Source organism: Patagioenas fasciata, chromosome 10 (assembly GCF_037038585.1).
Source record: "Patagioenas fasciata isolate bPatFas1 chromosome 10, bPatFas1.hap1, whole genome shotgun sequence".
In the NCBI taxonomy this organism is placed as follows: Eukaryota; Metazoa; Chordata; class Aves; order Columbiformes; family Columbidae; genus Patagioenas; species Patagioenas fasciata.
This window is the reverse complement of record NC_092529.1, coordinates 5,409,353-5,425,807: the sequence shown is the minus strand read 5'-3', so window position 1 is coordinate 5,425,807 and position 16,455 is coordinate 5,409,353. Positions and strand designations below refer to the sequence as shown.

General features: G+C 39.4%; 1 protein-coding gene across 11 annotated transcripts in view; it reads left to right on the top strand.

The window, feature by feature from the left end:
• IQSEC1 (IQ motif and Sec7 domain ArfGEF 1) overlaps positions 1 to 16,455 on the top strand; it is a 318,301-nt gene that overhangs the window by 293,030 nt on the left and 8,816 nt on the right. For 10 of the 11 annotated variants that reach the window (XM_071812986.1, XM_071812988.1, XM_071812989.1 and 7 more), the window contains 6 exons: positions 1,840 to 1,979; positions 3,473 to 3,502; positions 6,070 to 6,195; positions 7,768 to 7,867; positions 11,378 to 11,539; positions 12,171 to 12,347. In XM_071812986.1, the coding sequence (XP_071669087.1) occupies positions 1,840 to 1,979; positions 3,473 to 3,502; positions 6,070 to 6,195; positions 7,768 to 7,867; positions 11,378 to 11,539; positions 12,171 to 12,347 (735 nt within the window). The remainder of the gene's footprint in view (positions 1 to 1,839; positions 1,980 to 3,472; positions 3,503 to 6,069; positions 6,196 to 7,767; positions 7,868 to 11,377; positions 11,540 to 12,170; positions 12,348 to 16,455) is intronic. The other variant, XM_071812987.1, reaches the window with a different exon arrangement.

Here is a 16,455-nt window from a genome sequence, read left to right as displayed (position 1 = left end):
GTAAGACCGCAATGAATGATCTATGCTTAGCGGATATTTTAGCTTAGCAAAATTTAAGGTAGTGTTGAGATTTTATCGTAAATTCCATAGTGGTTACAAAAGGCCTGATATTCCTTTCTTAGCATAACACTAGAGTTATATTTGTTGTGTTAAATTCAGTACATGCTCTCTGAGCTCCAGCCCAAATACCAGCAGTTTCTTCTTATTATAGGCATTTCTCTAACAGGCTGCCTTGCCTGTGACTTCGAATGACTGGGTCGCAAAGGGTGCGCTGCGGAAGACTTGCTGGTGTGGAACAAAATAGAGGGAGTTTTGCTGGATTCTCGTTGCAAATAAACTATATTTTATCACAGTATTTTTAATGTGAGAAGTTTTCCCACTGTGTGACGAAATCCTCTACTTTGGCTTCAGGATGGGAGAGAAGAGTTTATTGCTTTAAAACATGTTTAAAAAATAGACGTGTATCTCCCTGTCCCCAGGAAATCCAGCTTAAGCCGCTTATTGAAATTGGACTCCTTCCACTGCTATTAAAAATTCAGGATCAAGCATTCACAACACTGTGGCATTTGTTAGAATAGTGACCTGCCAATGATGATCACGGAGTGCTAAACAATAATACTGTAACTAGGCTATTTTGTTGATTTGTTTTTCCAAAGTCAATTAATTGGTTTTGAAATCATACAGGAAATATTGGTGAAATTAATTTTATTGGATGTTCGTAAGGTTCTCTTGTAGGAAATTATTTTATGATGTTGAGGGTTTTGATTGCGGGGTGACAATAAAACCCTGGCAGATGTATTGTTAACTCCTTCTCCTCCCCCGCTTTCACCTTTTGCCCCTCCCTCTCCCCCCTTCCCACTCAGCACAGGTGATGGGGAGGGAAAGAAGGACAGAGAGAAGAGAGTTGGAAAACTTAAAAATGTTTTACTAATGCTACGGATAAGAATAGAGAAAATAATACAAAATATACAAAACCAATCTTGAAAGTCTCAGCAACTGCAGGACCAGCACCCGAAGTCCTGGACTGGACTCTGCAGCCAACTGGAGCTGGATTCAGTCTGTCACTGGGCCTCGGTTCACAGGGACAACTAGCAAGGTCCTCTCCTAATGTCAGCCATAAGCCAAAGGGAAAAAAGGGATGAGATCCTTGTGATCTCCCACTTTTATATGAAGTGTTCACATGAATGGAACGTTATACACAGTTGGTCAGTTTCTTGGTCACCTGTTTCTTGTTGCCCCTCCCACGAGATGTCCCTCCATGCTTATCAATAACTTCACATTCCATTGCTGTGTTTACCAAAACATGTATCTGGTTCTCCAGGAAAATGCAGGTAATATGAAGGCTTTAGCTGACAGGCAAAAATTCACTAAAAGAGAAACTTGTTTTTAACAAAACCAGGACATATGAACAGTGTTGAGTAATATTGGGACAGAGGCTAAATGGAATTGTTGTTCTGCTTTCTCTCAGTGGTATACTGCTAGGAGGAGGTCATATGGAGATTTTAGTGTCGAAAGGGTTATTTAGGCATTTATAACTTGTTTGAGCTTTGATACCAGAGGACACTTAAAAAAAAAAAAATAAAAATAGCAAATTAACCTTTTTATGCCTAAGTTTTAGATTAGCCAAACGTGCGTGATTTCCATCAATGTCTTGGGAGCAGTAAGCTGTGAAACAGCACAATATCAGCAAGTACATGAGCAGTCGTAGGCAGCATTGGCATTACTGTGAGTAGAGGAAACAAGATTGCCTGGGTTTTCCTCCTCTCCTTGCTGAGCAGTGACAGTGTGTGTTAGATCATTGAGAGCCAGGCTGAGACCAGAAACTGTTTTGTTCTGCAGGTGTGGACGATGGTGAGGATATCCCACGAGAAATGCTGATCGGGATTTATGAGCGAATCCGCAAACGGGAACTGAAGACAAATGAGGATCATGTATCCCAAGTCCAGAAGGTGGAAAAACTCATAGTAGGAAAGAAACCTGTAAGTTCACTTTGCACTGCCTGTCAGTTACTAAGGAGATGGAGCAGAACGTGCAGTGTAGAACAACACAGAAGTGTGTTGCTTACAAGTATAAATAGGTTGATAAATGGCAAAAGGCAGAAACTGTCAAGATAATAATTTGCTATAAGGTTGGTTTTAGTTCTGGAGTATTCACAGTGCAGTGATTATATGAGTCAAACTCTTTTCTGTATGTGAAGCTTTATAATTCTGAAATTACACCAAAATATCTGCATTGTAGGCAGTTCTCATGCTTGTTTCAAAAGAATTGAAGTGTGTTATTAAGGTGATGTTGTAGAGAATTGTATTTCAACATTTACAGTATCAGTTATGGCTCCATAATTTCCAGGACTAATAGAGAATTTCTGCTGACATCAGCATCGTTTTCAGCATGGCAGCTGGCCCTGGGAACTGGTGTTTGGAAGGGGAGATTGTGTTGCATTGGCTCAGAACTCACCTGGAAATCAGATCCCAGGGGTTCCAGTGCTGGGTTTCAGCATCCAAAGATACCTCTTGCTTTATTATGGGAAAAATCCTGAAATACTTTGCAATATAAATTAAACTTCAAAGCATATGTTGGAAAAGGAGAGAGAAAAGTGAGGCCACAGCATTTTAGAGCTGAGCGAACACAGAGATATTAAGACCGATATTTTACCTGCTAATGGTGGTATCTAATGTAGAGAGGGACGATAGATTGTCAGCCTTCTTGAATCCAAGTCCTAGAGTCATGTTCTGGAAATCTTCATGTTAGTAGTCCCCAAGGCAGCCCGAAACAGAGCCAAAAAACCCCTAGACTTGCATGGTTTTGAAGTCCTACACCAGTTTTTTATCAGCTCTGGGGAACTTTACTGCAGCAGGGACTGATAGGTGGGGGGATCTTTTATTAAGAAAAAGAGCCTGGATCTCAGGATTCTCCCTATTACTTTTAAAGAGCTTTGAATTATAATGTCGACTCAGACGAGCCTCAGTGTGGCGAGCAGAGGGGAAGAGAATGAGGGACCACAAAGCAAAATTTCCTTAATGAAAGCTTTTACATATTTTTGAGGAGAAGGGAAATAAATATTCTAAAATCAGTATCACTTGTGCTTTCATATGAAATTTATTTTCTGTAATTGTTTGAGGATTTAGGTTTATATAGAGGCTTCTGTGGGAGACAATTTTTTTCTCATGATTCTTTTTTTATTCACGCATGTGGCAATTCAAATCCTAAAACTAATCCCGACCTTGTAAATTAAATGGGATTAAGAAAACAATGCCCTCAATGGAGTTGTAGGCTCAAGGATTCTTCTGTTGAGGAACTTTTTAACTGTGTGAAAGAAAATATAGGAAACAGCCAACAGTCTTTATTGATAGAAATATTTGTTTTTACTTTATAGGCATTTAGCCATAGTAAGACCGTGCCGTATTTACTTGCTATGATAAAGTACTGTGTTTCTCTGAAGTTTAACGAACTTGTATGTGTCTTTCTACTGTAGATTGGATCTCTGCATCATGGACTTGGTTGTGTAGGTATTTCTCTCGTACTCCTTCAAAATTTATAGTCATTTTAACTGGCAGCATTTTCTTAGACTGGCAAGAATGTATTCTGTTACATTTTAATATTTAAAAATATTTGGCTTGTTTCAAGCAAAATTTTCCTATTGTTTCAGTAGTAACTCTCCAAAGTATTAGGGTTTTCTTAAAAATATATTTCCCAGAGACTGCTTAATTTATTGCTGAGAGTTTTCTAGACCTTTTTTAAATGCACTCTGTATGCATTACAAATGTTACTATCACTATAGAAATTAGCCAGTGAAGAATAAACAAATAAGTAAAATTACAGTTGCACCTCGCCCTTCCAGCTGAGCCCTGGTGTGTTTGTTCTTTCTGATCCATTCAGTGTTGAATCTAGAAAGATATTGCCAGTTAATTTAACAGTTCTCTTCCATAAGTTAGATGAACATAGAAAATACTGATTACAGATTGAAGCTATTGGCGTATACAAAAATAATCCTAAAGCTATTCTTCGAATGCAATATTCCACTTTAATTTCATGATAGTATTATTGCTAGTAGTTTTGAACAAAGAAATGACCCCATAGCAAAGGAGCGCCCATAGTGCGCTGAAATCTGATTACCTTATACAGATTTGACCCTAATCATTTTTTTCTCAATTCTAACTGCACTGTGCTTTAGCATCTTACTTGTGACAAACCAGAGAAGGAAATTCAAACTTTCGTTTGGTTTTTCAGTCTGCTATTTCTTGGTCTTTCTGTGTAAACAATTAAAATCATGCAAAACTGGCTTCATATTGCAAAGTGAAGTACGTGGTGTTGTTTCCTGACTGCATGTCTAGCCGTGCCACTGGACTGCAAAAGCAAACGGAAAGATGTGACCTTTCTGAAATACGGTGGGAGGCAATCGGAGCGGCTCATGTGTTGCTCTGAGCCAAAGCACGGTCTGGAGTTCAGTTCCACCACCAGAGCTCACTGGGCTTGTTTGCAAGTTCAGCGTGACTGCCCGTGGGGGTTGTGGTCTCGCTGGAGCAAACCTCCGACTGCTGGGGAAACTGGAGGTAGGAGGGAATGAGAACACACCCCACTTACTCCTGCCGCTGTCCACCGAGAGCCCATGGAAGCGGTTCAGTTACCTGAAAATAGAAACCAGAGATTTCTCCAGCATTCTTCAACACTCTGGCTCCTTTAGAACATCTCAGATTTTGTCTTAAATACCTTCTCCTTGCAAGCTGAGGGAAGGTAATTAAGCTAGTGCTATCGATAAATGGTATTAGCATTTTATCTGTTATTAGTGGAGTCATCATTGGATTTTGGGGAGAAACTGGAATCTCACCAAATGACTTGATAATCAACCAGGAACAAGGGCAGATGGTGAATCCAAAACTCTTTTCCCCTCTTTTTCCTTCTTTTTTTTTCCTTCGCCCACCCTGTCTCCTGCAGAGAGAGAAGCAGCATTGAGAGTCTTTGACTGTTTTACTCTGCCTAGTGAATCTTAGAATTCTCATGCAGAATCAGGAATCATAAATAAATGTAATACATAAGTGAAATATGTCTAGTTAACAAAGAATATTCTCTGCTTCCAATCTTTAAAGTCTAAAGGTTTTCTTTTAATACTGTTGACAAGATCTCATCGTTTGTATTTGAAAGAAAGGAAGCCTCACTGAGTTGGAAAGAGCAGCTTCAGCAGACATTTCAAATCAGAAAATGGAAAATTATTCTTGGTTTTCTTGCTGGCATGAGAAAATCAGCCAGCCTGAAAATACGTTTACTTTTTCCAATGCCACCATTTCCTTGGTGTCGGAGAATGATCAGATTGCATTAACTCAGTGGCTGACAAAACATAATCTACAACATCAGTGTATTCATCCTCACAAAAGCTAAAGTCACTTTGCATCCTTTCTTCTAGTAAAGATATGTGAAAATGCTCAGGAAAGCAAATATCTTTTGCTTTGAGCTCCTCCTTGCTTTATCTTAAGTTCTTTCAAGGTTTTATTGTTTCACAAAGTAAAACTCTATCACAGAATCACAGAATCCCAGAATGTCAGGGATTAGAAGGGACCTGAAAAGCTCATCCAGTGCAATCCCACCACCAGAGCAGGAACACCCAGCTGAGGTTCCACAGGAAGGTGTCCAGGCGGGTTTGAATGTCTGCAGAGAAGGAGACTCCACAACCTGCCTGGGCAGCCTGGGCCAGGCTCTGGCACCCTCACCTGGGTCCTCCTTCTTGCCCTTTTTGAAGACTGGAGTGACATTTGCTTTCCTCCAGTCCTCAGGCACCTCTCCCGTTTCCCAAGACTTGGCAAAGATGATGGATCCCCAGTAAAACTTTCATTGGCACCCATGTACAGGAAGGCAAGCTGGTAGTGAATATTTTCTAGCAGAATTTTGATGAAGTTTGAATGTCAGGCAGGGTTGTGCCATATAAATATTTTCTTATTGTTGGTCCTTTGATGAAAAATCCTAATGGGCTTAGAGGTAAAAATATTTGAAGTATTCAAAAAAAGACTCTGGATATGAAAGATGCTCTTTCGTGGCTAAATATTGTTATATTCATCAAGAACTTTTGTATGATCATAGGTCCTCTCTCTGCCCCACCGGAGGCTTGTTTGCTACTGTAGGCTGTTCGAAGTTCCAGATCCAAATAAACCTCAGAAGCTCGGATTGCACCAGCGAGAAATATTTTTATTTAATGATCTTCTTGTGGTAGGTACTTCCAGGTGGATAGACTGCCTATCTCTGTTTAAATCAGTGGCAACCAAGTGCATGAGCATTCCTAAAAATAAATACCTATTACCTGTTACTCTCTGTGCTTCAACAATCTTGGGATGATTCGGATTTAAATTTTCTTCATTATATATAATTTGCTTTTAAACTGAAACCTTTTCTTGATTTCTACACTCTAGCATAAGAAAGTAATTTGGTGTAATAGCTTTTACTGTAAAGAACAAAAAGTACCTCCAGTTTACCCATTTTCCTAATGGATATTTGGAGACATTCTTTATTCTATGAATAATGAATTCAAGTTACTTGTGGAAAAACAAAAATACCACTTTGTATTGTCCACGTTATATGAACCAGACATGTTTATTAATTGAATTAGGAATAAGATATGTTGAAATACATTTGACAGTTGACTTTAACGTAGTGCGCATTTGACTTGAGCCAATCTTTTGAAAAACTGACATACAAACCTGTTGCAATTACTTGGTCAATTTACTCTTAAAAATAGGAAAATGCGTTGTATTTGGTCATTACTTGAGAACTAAGAACTAAACTAAATATTTCATGCTTTTTTACAAAAAAGGCACGCTTCAGATGCACATTTTTATTGTATGTAATTTTTACGTATCTTCAGACCTTAAAACCAGGAAGCAAATTAAAAAAATTAATCTTTGTGATTGTGAGTATAAGCTCCTAGTTGTAAATGTGAGCTCAGGTATAAAGTGATGGAACATCGTCATCTTCAGGCAGCAAGTTTTTCTGTTATTTTTATTACTTACTCAGATCTCGGTGGTTTCATCAAACCATTTGGGGAGTAATACAGACCCAAGTTGTCAGTTCTGGTAAAACCAAAGAAAGGTTGCGTTCACAGTTGAGGAGAACCTCCAAAGTAATGGGAAGCAGCAGGATGTTACTTCAATTGTAGCAAAAAGGAAAGGTTTGCACAGCTGCCGAGCTTTGATTGAGAGCGATGCCTCAACTTGGCAGGTCCCGCAGCACAGAAGAGTGAGGGCTGAGAATGAACATTGTGGGGAGGGCTCCATGGGCACGTCCTGCCCGCGGTCAGAGCGCAAGGAAAAAGGGGGAAGGAAAGTGTGGGAGCAGCTCAGTTTGTTAAAAAAGGGCAGTTTAAACATATTTACGTTTTGGTAGCACATACACAATGAAACAACAATAATAACAAAGTCAGTAAATAAGATTTCTCCGTCTGTACAGTAATTGTATTTTAGATTGATGCAGGTTTTTTTTCTTTCTGGAATGTCAAGAATTAGAGTTCTGGAGAGCGGAGAACATAAAGGCTTCGTAGCTAGATAAAATATTGAACCTTCTGGTTAAGAGATACTGATGTTTTGAAGCCAGCTTTGTTTCTTCAGTAGTAGTAGGTTAAATATATCAGTTGCTTAAAAAAAAAATTACAAGTTCATCTTTTCTGGCAGATCGTAGCTTTCTTTGGCATAAAATGTTTCCTCGTATGCTAATTCTTAAGAACAATAATTTTCCGCAAGTACATATGGTAAAAGGGATATTTAACTTTATTTATTTGGTAACTTTCAGGTGACCAAGATTTTTCAAAAGAAGAAGAACTCAGTCACGTACAGTTTTCGACAGTCCTTCTCCCTCTATGGAATGCAAGTTCTTCTTTTTGAGAACCAGTGTAAGTCTTTCCTCTCTTTCTAGATGACCATTTTATTTATAAATAAAATGAAATAAGAACTTGTGTGAGTGGAAGGGATGGACAGGACTTCTTTCCGAACTGAGGAACAACTTAGCCCTCAAGTTTAAGACAAGATGGTTGAAACAGCAAGACTGCTGTTAGACTTTTTTGGTTGTAGTTAGAAGCCAAATCGAGCCAAATGTGTTGTTTGTGAATGCTGTCAAAGAACAGAATGTTTGTAAAGAAACAAACATGCCTGGAAGGCAGGAGGGCTCTGCAGAGGGATCTGGATAGACTGAAAAAATGGGCTGATTCCGGTGGGATGAAGTTCAACAAGGCCAAGTGCCGGGTCCTGCACTTTGGCCACAACAACCCCCTGCAGCACTCCAGGCTGGGCACAGAGTGGCTGGAGAGCAGTCAGGCAGAAAGGGACCTGGGGGTACTAATTGACAGGAAGCTCAACATGAGCCAACAGTGTGCCCAGGTGGCCAAGAAGGCCAATGATATCCTGTCCTGTATCAAAAATAGTGTGGTCAGAGAAAGTGATCCTTCCCCTGTACTCTGCATTGGTGAGGCCACACCTGGAGTATTGTGTTCAGTTCTGGGCCCCTCAGTTCAGGAAAGAGATTGAAGTGCTGGAGCGAGTCCAGAGAAGAGCAACAAGACTGGTGAAGGGACTTGAACACAAGACCTATGGGGAGAGGCTGAGGGAGATGGGCTTGTTCAGTCTGGAGAAGAGGAGGCTTAGAGGTGAGCTCAGCACTCTCTAGAACTACCTGAAGGGAAGTTCTAGCCAGGTGGGGATTGGTCTCTTCTCCCAAGCAGTCAGCAATAGGACAAGGGGGCATGGGCTTCAACTCTGCCAGGGGAAATTTAGGCTGGATATTAGAAAGCAATTCTTTGCAGAGAGAGTGGTCAGGCATTGGAATGGCTGCCCAGGGAGGTGCTGGACTCACCGTCCCTGGAGGTTTTTAAACTGAAATTGGACATGGCACTTAGTGCCATGATCCAGTAAATGGACTGGAGTTGGACCGAGGGTTGGACTTGATGATTTCTGAGGTCTCTTCCAACCCAGTCGATTCTGTGATTCTGTGATCGCTATCTCTCAGTTAGCTGGAACTGAATGTGTGATAATAATTACTCTTATATTGATGTGTGTAATTCAAACCCCTATTTATTTTTCTGATTTATATATAACTTTGTGCCTAGGTAACATATACTCATTCAATTATAAATACAAAGCAGAGAGTCTGGGTTAAAGTTCGTATTTTCCTACACCTTTTGTTTGTGTCAATTGTCATCTACATCAATCCAGTATTCTTTTTATCTTTAATGCTTGTCAAGCTTAATCTTAACAGACAACAACCCAACAAAATAAAATAGTTTGCTAATGCTCATGTGAATTTTAAGCCCAGAGACTGCATCAGAAATACCATAGGCGAGCACAGCTGGTTGTGTGGCACAGAGGGAGACAGTCTGGTTGACCTGGCTTAATGGTTTGGGAACCAAACCTTGACCTTCAAGATAAATTGGTTACAGGTCAGTGTGACATTCAGTAGTTTCTGTGCTTTCCTGTTGTGGAAAGTTCTCAGTGTTTGCTTGTCCTTGAGAATGTGCTCCAATGCTCAGCTCACTCACAAGCAGTCGCTGCTACTGAGTCAAAGCATCCGGAGGTTTCAAAAGGGAGGATTTTGCGGAGCTTACAGCAGTGATGTATCCTACAGATTATTTATAGGCGTACACATTCATTTTCTTGCGCACACAGTATAAGATATAAAATTCATTTTTAGAGATGAAAGCCAAATATTTCTATTCTGGATTCTACTAAAAATACAAGAATATGTAATTCCTCTGATGTCAAGTTAAATACATTTTTAAAGAATAAAAATCACATAAGCGTGCTAAGTAGAAACACTATTCAAGTAGACATAAAAATATCTATAGAGGAACTAGGAGCAAAAGGTTGGATTTCTCCCAGTGAACTGGAGGCATTTTAACTGAGACACTTGTGCAGACCTAGTTGGGCTCCTGAGGTGAATTCACTGTGGTGAGCTGGTTGTATTTCTAATATCAGTGCCTGTCAGGTGGAACACAGCGTTTTCCAATTGGGAAAGAGAAATATTCTTCCTCTTAGGTTTGTAAAATTCCTATTTTTGGTTTCCCCTGTCCCCAGCAAGCTCCGGGGGATTTTGGGCAGAGCCATCACGCCATTCAGTACTTCTGTGTGCAGCAGCTGTCACAATCAGCTGCTTTCCAGTGAATAACATTGAGTGTCACTAAAGCAGAAGCAACAAAAAGATTGGTCTGACTGCTGGTGAGGTTGAACAAAACAGTCACATCGGTTATAGAAGAATTGACTTCTAACGACAGAAGTAAATTACACTGAGGGATGGATGAGCTCCAAAAGGGAAAGTAATGTCATGTATCTCTAGTAAATAAAAAGACCATAAGGGAAGTGTATTTTACATTTTCAGTCAAAATCTTGCAGTAGTTGGCACCTTTTTCTACCTGAGAAAGGTAAATGGACTTGCTTCACTTTTTAGTTGCAACTCTGGTTTGGAAATGAAGGTAGCCTTTGAAAATACATAGCATTGGCATTTATTTCTCACTGGTTTAAGTCTGTATGGTTTTGAAACCTAATGACTTTGAGGAGAAGACTGCGTTACATCATCTGCTCCGTGAGGAAACAGAGTTTTAGAACATGGGAGCACTGGAACTTCAGGTTGAACACTGAAGTAAATATTTGAGAGCTTTAGCAAACCAGTAAGGTCAGGCAGTTGAGTAAAAGAAAATATAATGAATTCAAATGCGTGTTTTGAGGGGTTTTGACACCCCATTTCTACAGGTCCGTGCTTCAAGCGAAGGCTGATTCTGTCTTCTACATCAGAACATATCTTCATTATAAGCTATCTTTCTGTAAACGAACCTTTTTTCTCAACCAGGAGATATTCTTGACCAGTTTGTTAAAATTTCCATTCTCAGATGTGCAGCTAGAAAAGAGGCCAAGACATTCTGCTGAAAAATCTGCCTCTTGTTGTGCAGATGCCCATAATATGGGCCAAAGAGGAAAAAAAACCACACCAAACCCACCCATTTTAATTCCTCAGTGTATAATTTAACAGATAATTTTGCCTTTTTACAAAGAAAAAATGAAAGTAGGATTTCTAGGGAACACAACCTAATAGGAAATACTAGAAGCTGTACATGCTAATGTGTTTGTCTTCCTGCAAACATAAAATTACATGTATAAGGCAGTTTCTAGTACTTCAAATGTATTCAAGTAGTCTTTACTTAGCAAAACTGTGATCACAATTGAGTAAGGGGCATGGGGATCTGCTCCATGAAAAAATTCTGTGCCTGTAGACTTTTATTTTGCTGAGTTTGTTTCCTATATGGGGAATATGGTAATATTAGTAAAAGGCCTTCAGTTGTGGGTGAGGGGTTTTGTTTTATAAAAAGAGAAGTAATTGGAATAACCAGAGCTTAGTTTTTCTTGACTCTTTCTTCTAGATTATCCCAATGGTATCCGGCTCACGTCAGCTGTTCCAGGAGCAGATATCAAAGTGCTAATAAATTTCAATGCACCAAATCCTCAGGACAGGAAGAAGTTTACAGATGATTTGAGGGAATCCATTGCAGAGGTTCAAGAAATGGAAAAGCACAGAATAGAGTGTAAGTACAAAGGTACATATAGTAGAGCATTTTCAAGCTAATCAAAGTAAGAAAATCTTGAAGATGTGTATAACCTATTAGAACTTTTAAAAGTTCAAAATAATGTGAGTTTTTTTCATGGCTTTGATTCTAGAAAGAGGAAAAAAACAGTGATGTCTGAAGGCCCAGCCAAGTTCATTGACTATTATTTACTGCAGTATAACTGCAGTGACAGTTTAGCCTGGACAAACCGCAAATAGCGATGGCCAAAGTAATTTGTAGTATAAATTCCAGTAAGAATTTTAGGGATCATTTACATTACTCTCAAATTCTCAGTGGTGGCTGTTCAAATAAGTTTCTTCTTCATTTCTGTGTTCATATTCCTGTATTCTCTCTATTAGGTCGCCATAGTACAAACTGATGTATTTTGCTGGAAGTTACATGAGCGTCTAAACCTTGAATTTTGTCTTCTGTTTCATCCTTTATATTGTAGTGTAAAGCTGTTAGTACAAGGTTGAAGTTCCTTTCTGGCATTTAACAGCATCAAAATGAACTCTTATATATTATTTACAACAATAGGAGACCACATACAGAAATTGTGATCTTACCATCTCAAGAAATATGAATTGCAAGTCGCTTCTCTTTATTTCAGCTGAGCTAGAGAAGCAGAAGGGAGTGGTGCGTCCCAGCATGTCTCAGTGCTCCAGTTTGAAAAAGGATTCCGGCAATGGGACGCTGAACCGCGCGTGCCTGGACGACAGCTACGCCAGCGGCGAGGGGCTGAAGCGCAGTGCGCTGAGCAGCTCCCTGCGGGACCTGTCAGAAGCAGGTAAGCGCAGACACGGCCCCGCTCGCCCTGGGCTGGCACAGCGAGGCATGCTGAAAGTACAGCCGTTCTAAACATCTCCCCTTTGGTAGTTCATGTTTAATTTCTGTTTGTTTTTTACCCTTGTTCTATGAAGCAACCACTATTTGAAAGCATTTAAAGCATTGTAGATTGCTATATATACTTTTAAAGGAGAGTGAAGACAGAGGAGAAATCGTAAGTGTTCTATGAAAAGAAGGTTGACTTGTGCTAGGTGTAACCCACTTAGTGTTCCTTTCTTTTTTATTGTCCCCTTTGCTTCTTCCCCTTCATACAATAGCCTTAGAAAGAAAAGAAAAGAAACTGGTCTCTGTGTAATGACCGCTTTCTGTGTATTTTGTGCTCAAGTGTACCTGTGTTACCACATTGATGAATGAAATTGAGTGAAGCCCTGCTAAATTCTGCCTAGAGCTATGTCGTTCAGATACAGTGTCCCTGATGCTCTTTTATTGTTTTGTAACTCAAGATATAGTTCCCAGTTCTTGCAAAAGAGGTTGTTGTGAAATACTATTGCCAATTATAAGGAAGCCCTAGTAGAAAAGAATACTGATATCCCACAAAACCACTGATGTGCCTTGTAGATTATTAACCGATTAATATTGCTAAAGACTGGAAAGGAGTGGTGGTGTGATTTTTTAGCCAAGGAAAAGCCAGGGGACGTTTGGTACGTTTTTATTCTATGGTTTGCCTTGGTAATACGCAACTGGCACACCCATACAGTACAGGCTGCCACGGGTAGTAACCGTGTCGTTCAGTGTTAAATGGGATTCCGGTCATTTGCGAGTCGTATCTAAACACCATGCCCACTATTCAGAAAGAACTTTTGGGGATAGTAGAAACTATATTTTTTTAAATTATTCTTTTTTAGTTCATAGTCTGTGTTACATACTCTGATTTGTTGTTTTACTTGCAGTGGTGCTTTACAGTACAGTCATAATTTCAATACTGTGTATATCTTTGTAGTAGACACTACATGTCTTTTTCCTTTTTTAACTGAAGAAGAGCTTTTTGCTATGCTGCAATAATAAAATTGATGTAAACTGGAATTATAGCCTGTGTTTTGTGGGTATGTGTATGTGCATAAAATATGTAAAAGCGAGCTCTTTCAATTATTTTATTCTCTGTTTAGGCTTTCATACTCCATTCATAGGTCCATTTGCTTCATTAAAAAGACCTAGCACCTTGATCCAGAATCAGGCTGAAGTTGAATATTGGTGCTTGTTTGGCTTCAGTGAATTTTAGATCAAGGCACTAGTCTTCCCACTATCATATCTCTGAATTGAGGACACTTCCATCAACCTTTGTTGTTTTGTTTTTATTTCATTACAATGAGAACTAGCATATTGTCGAATATGTGAGTTCAGTGAGTATCTGTCCCCAAAAATGTGATTTCTCATTATTTTTTTTCACGCCATGGGAATTTTTCATCCCTGACTTTCAAACATTGCCATATATTTAATTTAATGTTATGGATTTTATGCAATAAACAAGCATTTCTAATCATGAAAACATTTCACATTTCAAAGGGGCATGCCTACAGTTGGCATGCTTATTACTAAAAACAACTTTTGTCCATAATAAAAAGTAGAAATCACTCACGGACTGCAGGGTTTATCAATGAGTTTGTTAAACCCAACTAAACTTAATTTTAACTTTAACAAGTTGAGAATTATGGAGAGTTTCTGTTTGCTCTTGTGCAGTGCAACTGACCTGAGAAATTACATACCTGTTATTTGCTTTGTTATTCGGTGTCATTTTAATGAGATTATACGTGTCTTTTTCTGCCTTTTCTCAGTGAATAGCTTGCATGTGAGGCTGCTTTTGTTTTAATATAGGACAGATGATCCGTAGAAAGACAAAGAAGTCTCTTTCCGTTAGCGAGACACTGCAGCTCTCCAAGAGTACGGAGTTAGGTTGCCTCAGTTCTTCTGTTTGTGGTTGAAACAGGATCAAAGTGAGCAGGAACAAGAGCAGCAGGACTGTGTGTGGCTGTGTGTCTTTCTGTAGGAAAAGGCATGATAAAAGTGGACGCTCAAAGAGTTCCTTCCTACATTTGAACAGAAATAAATCCAATAAACAGGAGAAAATTGCCTGGTTGCATATTTATGCAGTAAGGCAGATAATTGTCCAATGAACATTGCAAAAACAAATTGAAAATGTTAAAATATTTATTCAGTGAGAGGAAAATCTGATTGAACAGCATTTTGGTTGCATGAGTATATGCCAAAACTATTTAAGAAAACAGTCTCTTACTCTCTACCAGATATCACAGTAGTAAATGGTGCCTGTGGAAAGTGACTTTAAACTTCTCTCTTGGAGAAGTATGATGACCCGTAAGCTTCGTAGATCTAATGTTGATATCCTGAATGATTCTGACTCCTGAGCTGTAAACCGTAAAGAAAGGGAAGATTTCTCTGTCAGGAAACAAAGTCGGGAATCGCTTTCTGACAGTTGTGCTTCCATGCATTTCCCACAATAGCTTAAATCATAATTGCAAAAAGGAGGTGCATGAGGCTCTCATGGTTTTAAAGATAGCGTTGTTCATTGTGGATTGACAGATACATAAAATTATTGGAAGAAAGACAAATTTTAATGTAGTTCAGCTGAGTTTTCCAGGGTCCGATAGAATTCTGGACATTTCACCACTTACTCCATATACAGTTACGTGATAACTAGGTTTACAGAAAGGTGTGAAGGGTGTGAAGTCGGTCATGGCCATTAGTGGGTGGGAAGAATGAGTTGGTGGCTGAAGCAGAGCATGGGGATCAGACTGCTTGTGTTTCTGATTCTGGATCTCTCAAATTTCTTCATGGATTTTAGGCTTAGTCTGCATTCCAGTGACCTGGAGTTGCTGGGGGACCCAGCGCTTTAACACTGAGTTTAGGGGTGAGCCCCTGTGGAGATCCTGCTTTATTCCCCCCCCATCTTTAGCCTGTAAAGTGGAAGTAATATTTACACTCTACACTGGTTTAAAAATTGTGGTTTTATGGATTTCCCCAGTAATACACAACTGGCATGCCTGTGTAATACTGGAATCTATACAGAAGTGCAGGATGGTATAATGGTTACCATGTAAGTTGTGCTTGTCTCGTAATCCCCTGAGCTGTCTCAAAACAATCACAGACCAGTAGAGACCACTGGGAAAAAAAAGGCCGAAACAAAACCATACAGTAGTTCCAGAATTAAAATAATGCTATTTGTATATTGCATATAATCTCAGTCGTCACCTTTAACTTTTTAAATGCTTCTACCTTCCAAAAAAAGCTGCCTTTTTTTTTTCCTTCACAATTTCATCATGTTGGTTTTTGTTTAAATTTCCTCTATCCCAAAATGTGATGGAAAAGACTGCGGAACTTCTCAGCATTGTAATCCCCGTAAAAAGACCCTGAGTTTATGCAATTACAGCCTCCCTTAATCTGCTGAATCCATCTGTGCTGGGATGGGCAGTCCCTGGGCTCTCTCTGATGCAGGCAGGGTTACTCGCCTATTTTCCCCTTTCTCTCCCATGGATTCTGCGGCACTATACAGGACACTCGCGGGTTTTTTCTCTCTTTTTACAAGAGCTTCCAAGTAGGGAGAGATTTTTCCCGTCTCTTCCCTCATCACTGTTGTTATATTTCCCGTTCTTCAATGGAATAGCAACAGTAATGGGTATGATAGAATTTCCTGCTTTTTAAAAATAAACCAGATTTGTATGAATCAAGTCTTTTGTGACAGGCGTATGTTAATATCAAACTGTTTTACGAGTATGTTGTACCAAGACACCCCACACTGAAAGTAAACAGTGTTGTATCAACAGCTTTTCTGTCTTATGGAAGAGACGGAGTTTTCCAGTTTTGCCCCCAAAACCAACGTGAAAATAGGAAGGTTACACAGAGTCTTTTCACCCTGGAAAGTGGTCTCTCTAAAGTAACAATTAGAGCATATTTAGATAATTTTGGGCAAGTCAGGTTGGGTAAGAGCTGTAAGCTCAGTAACCAGATGGTTACAGATTCTGCTGCTGCTGGGAGTACCAGTTTTGTAGCCTTTGGAGGCAAATATAAAGAGCTGCTACATTAGTTTGCTTTACTGA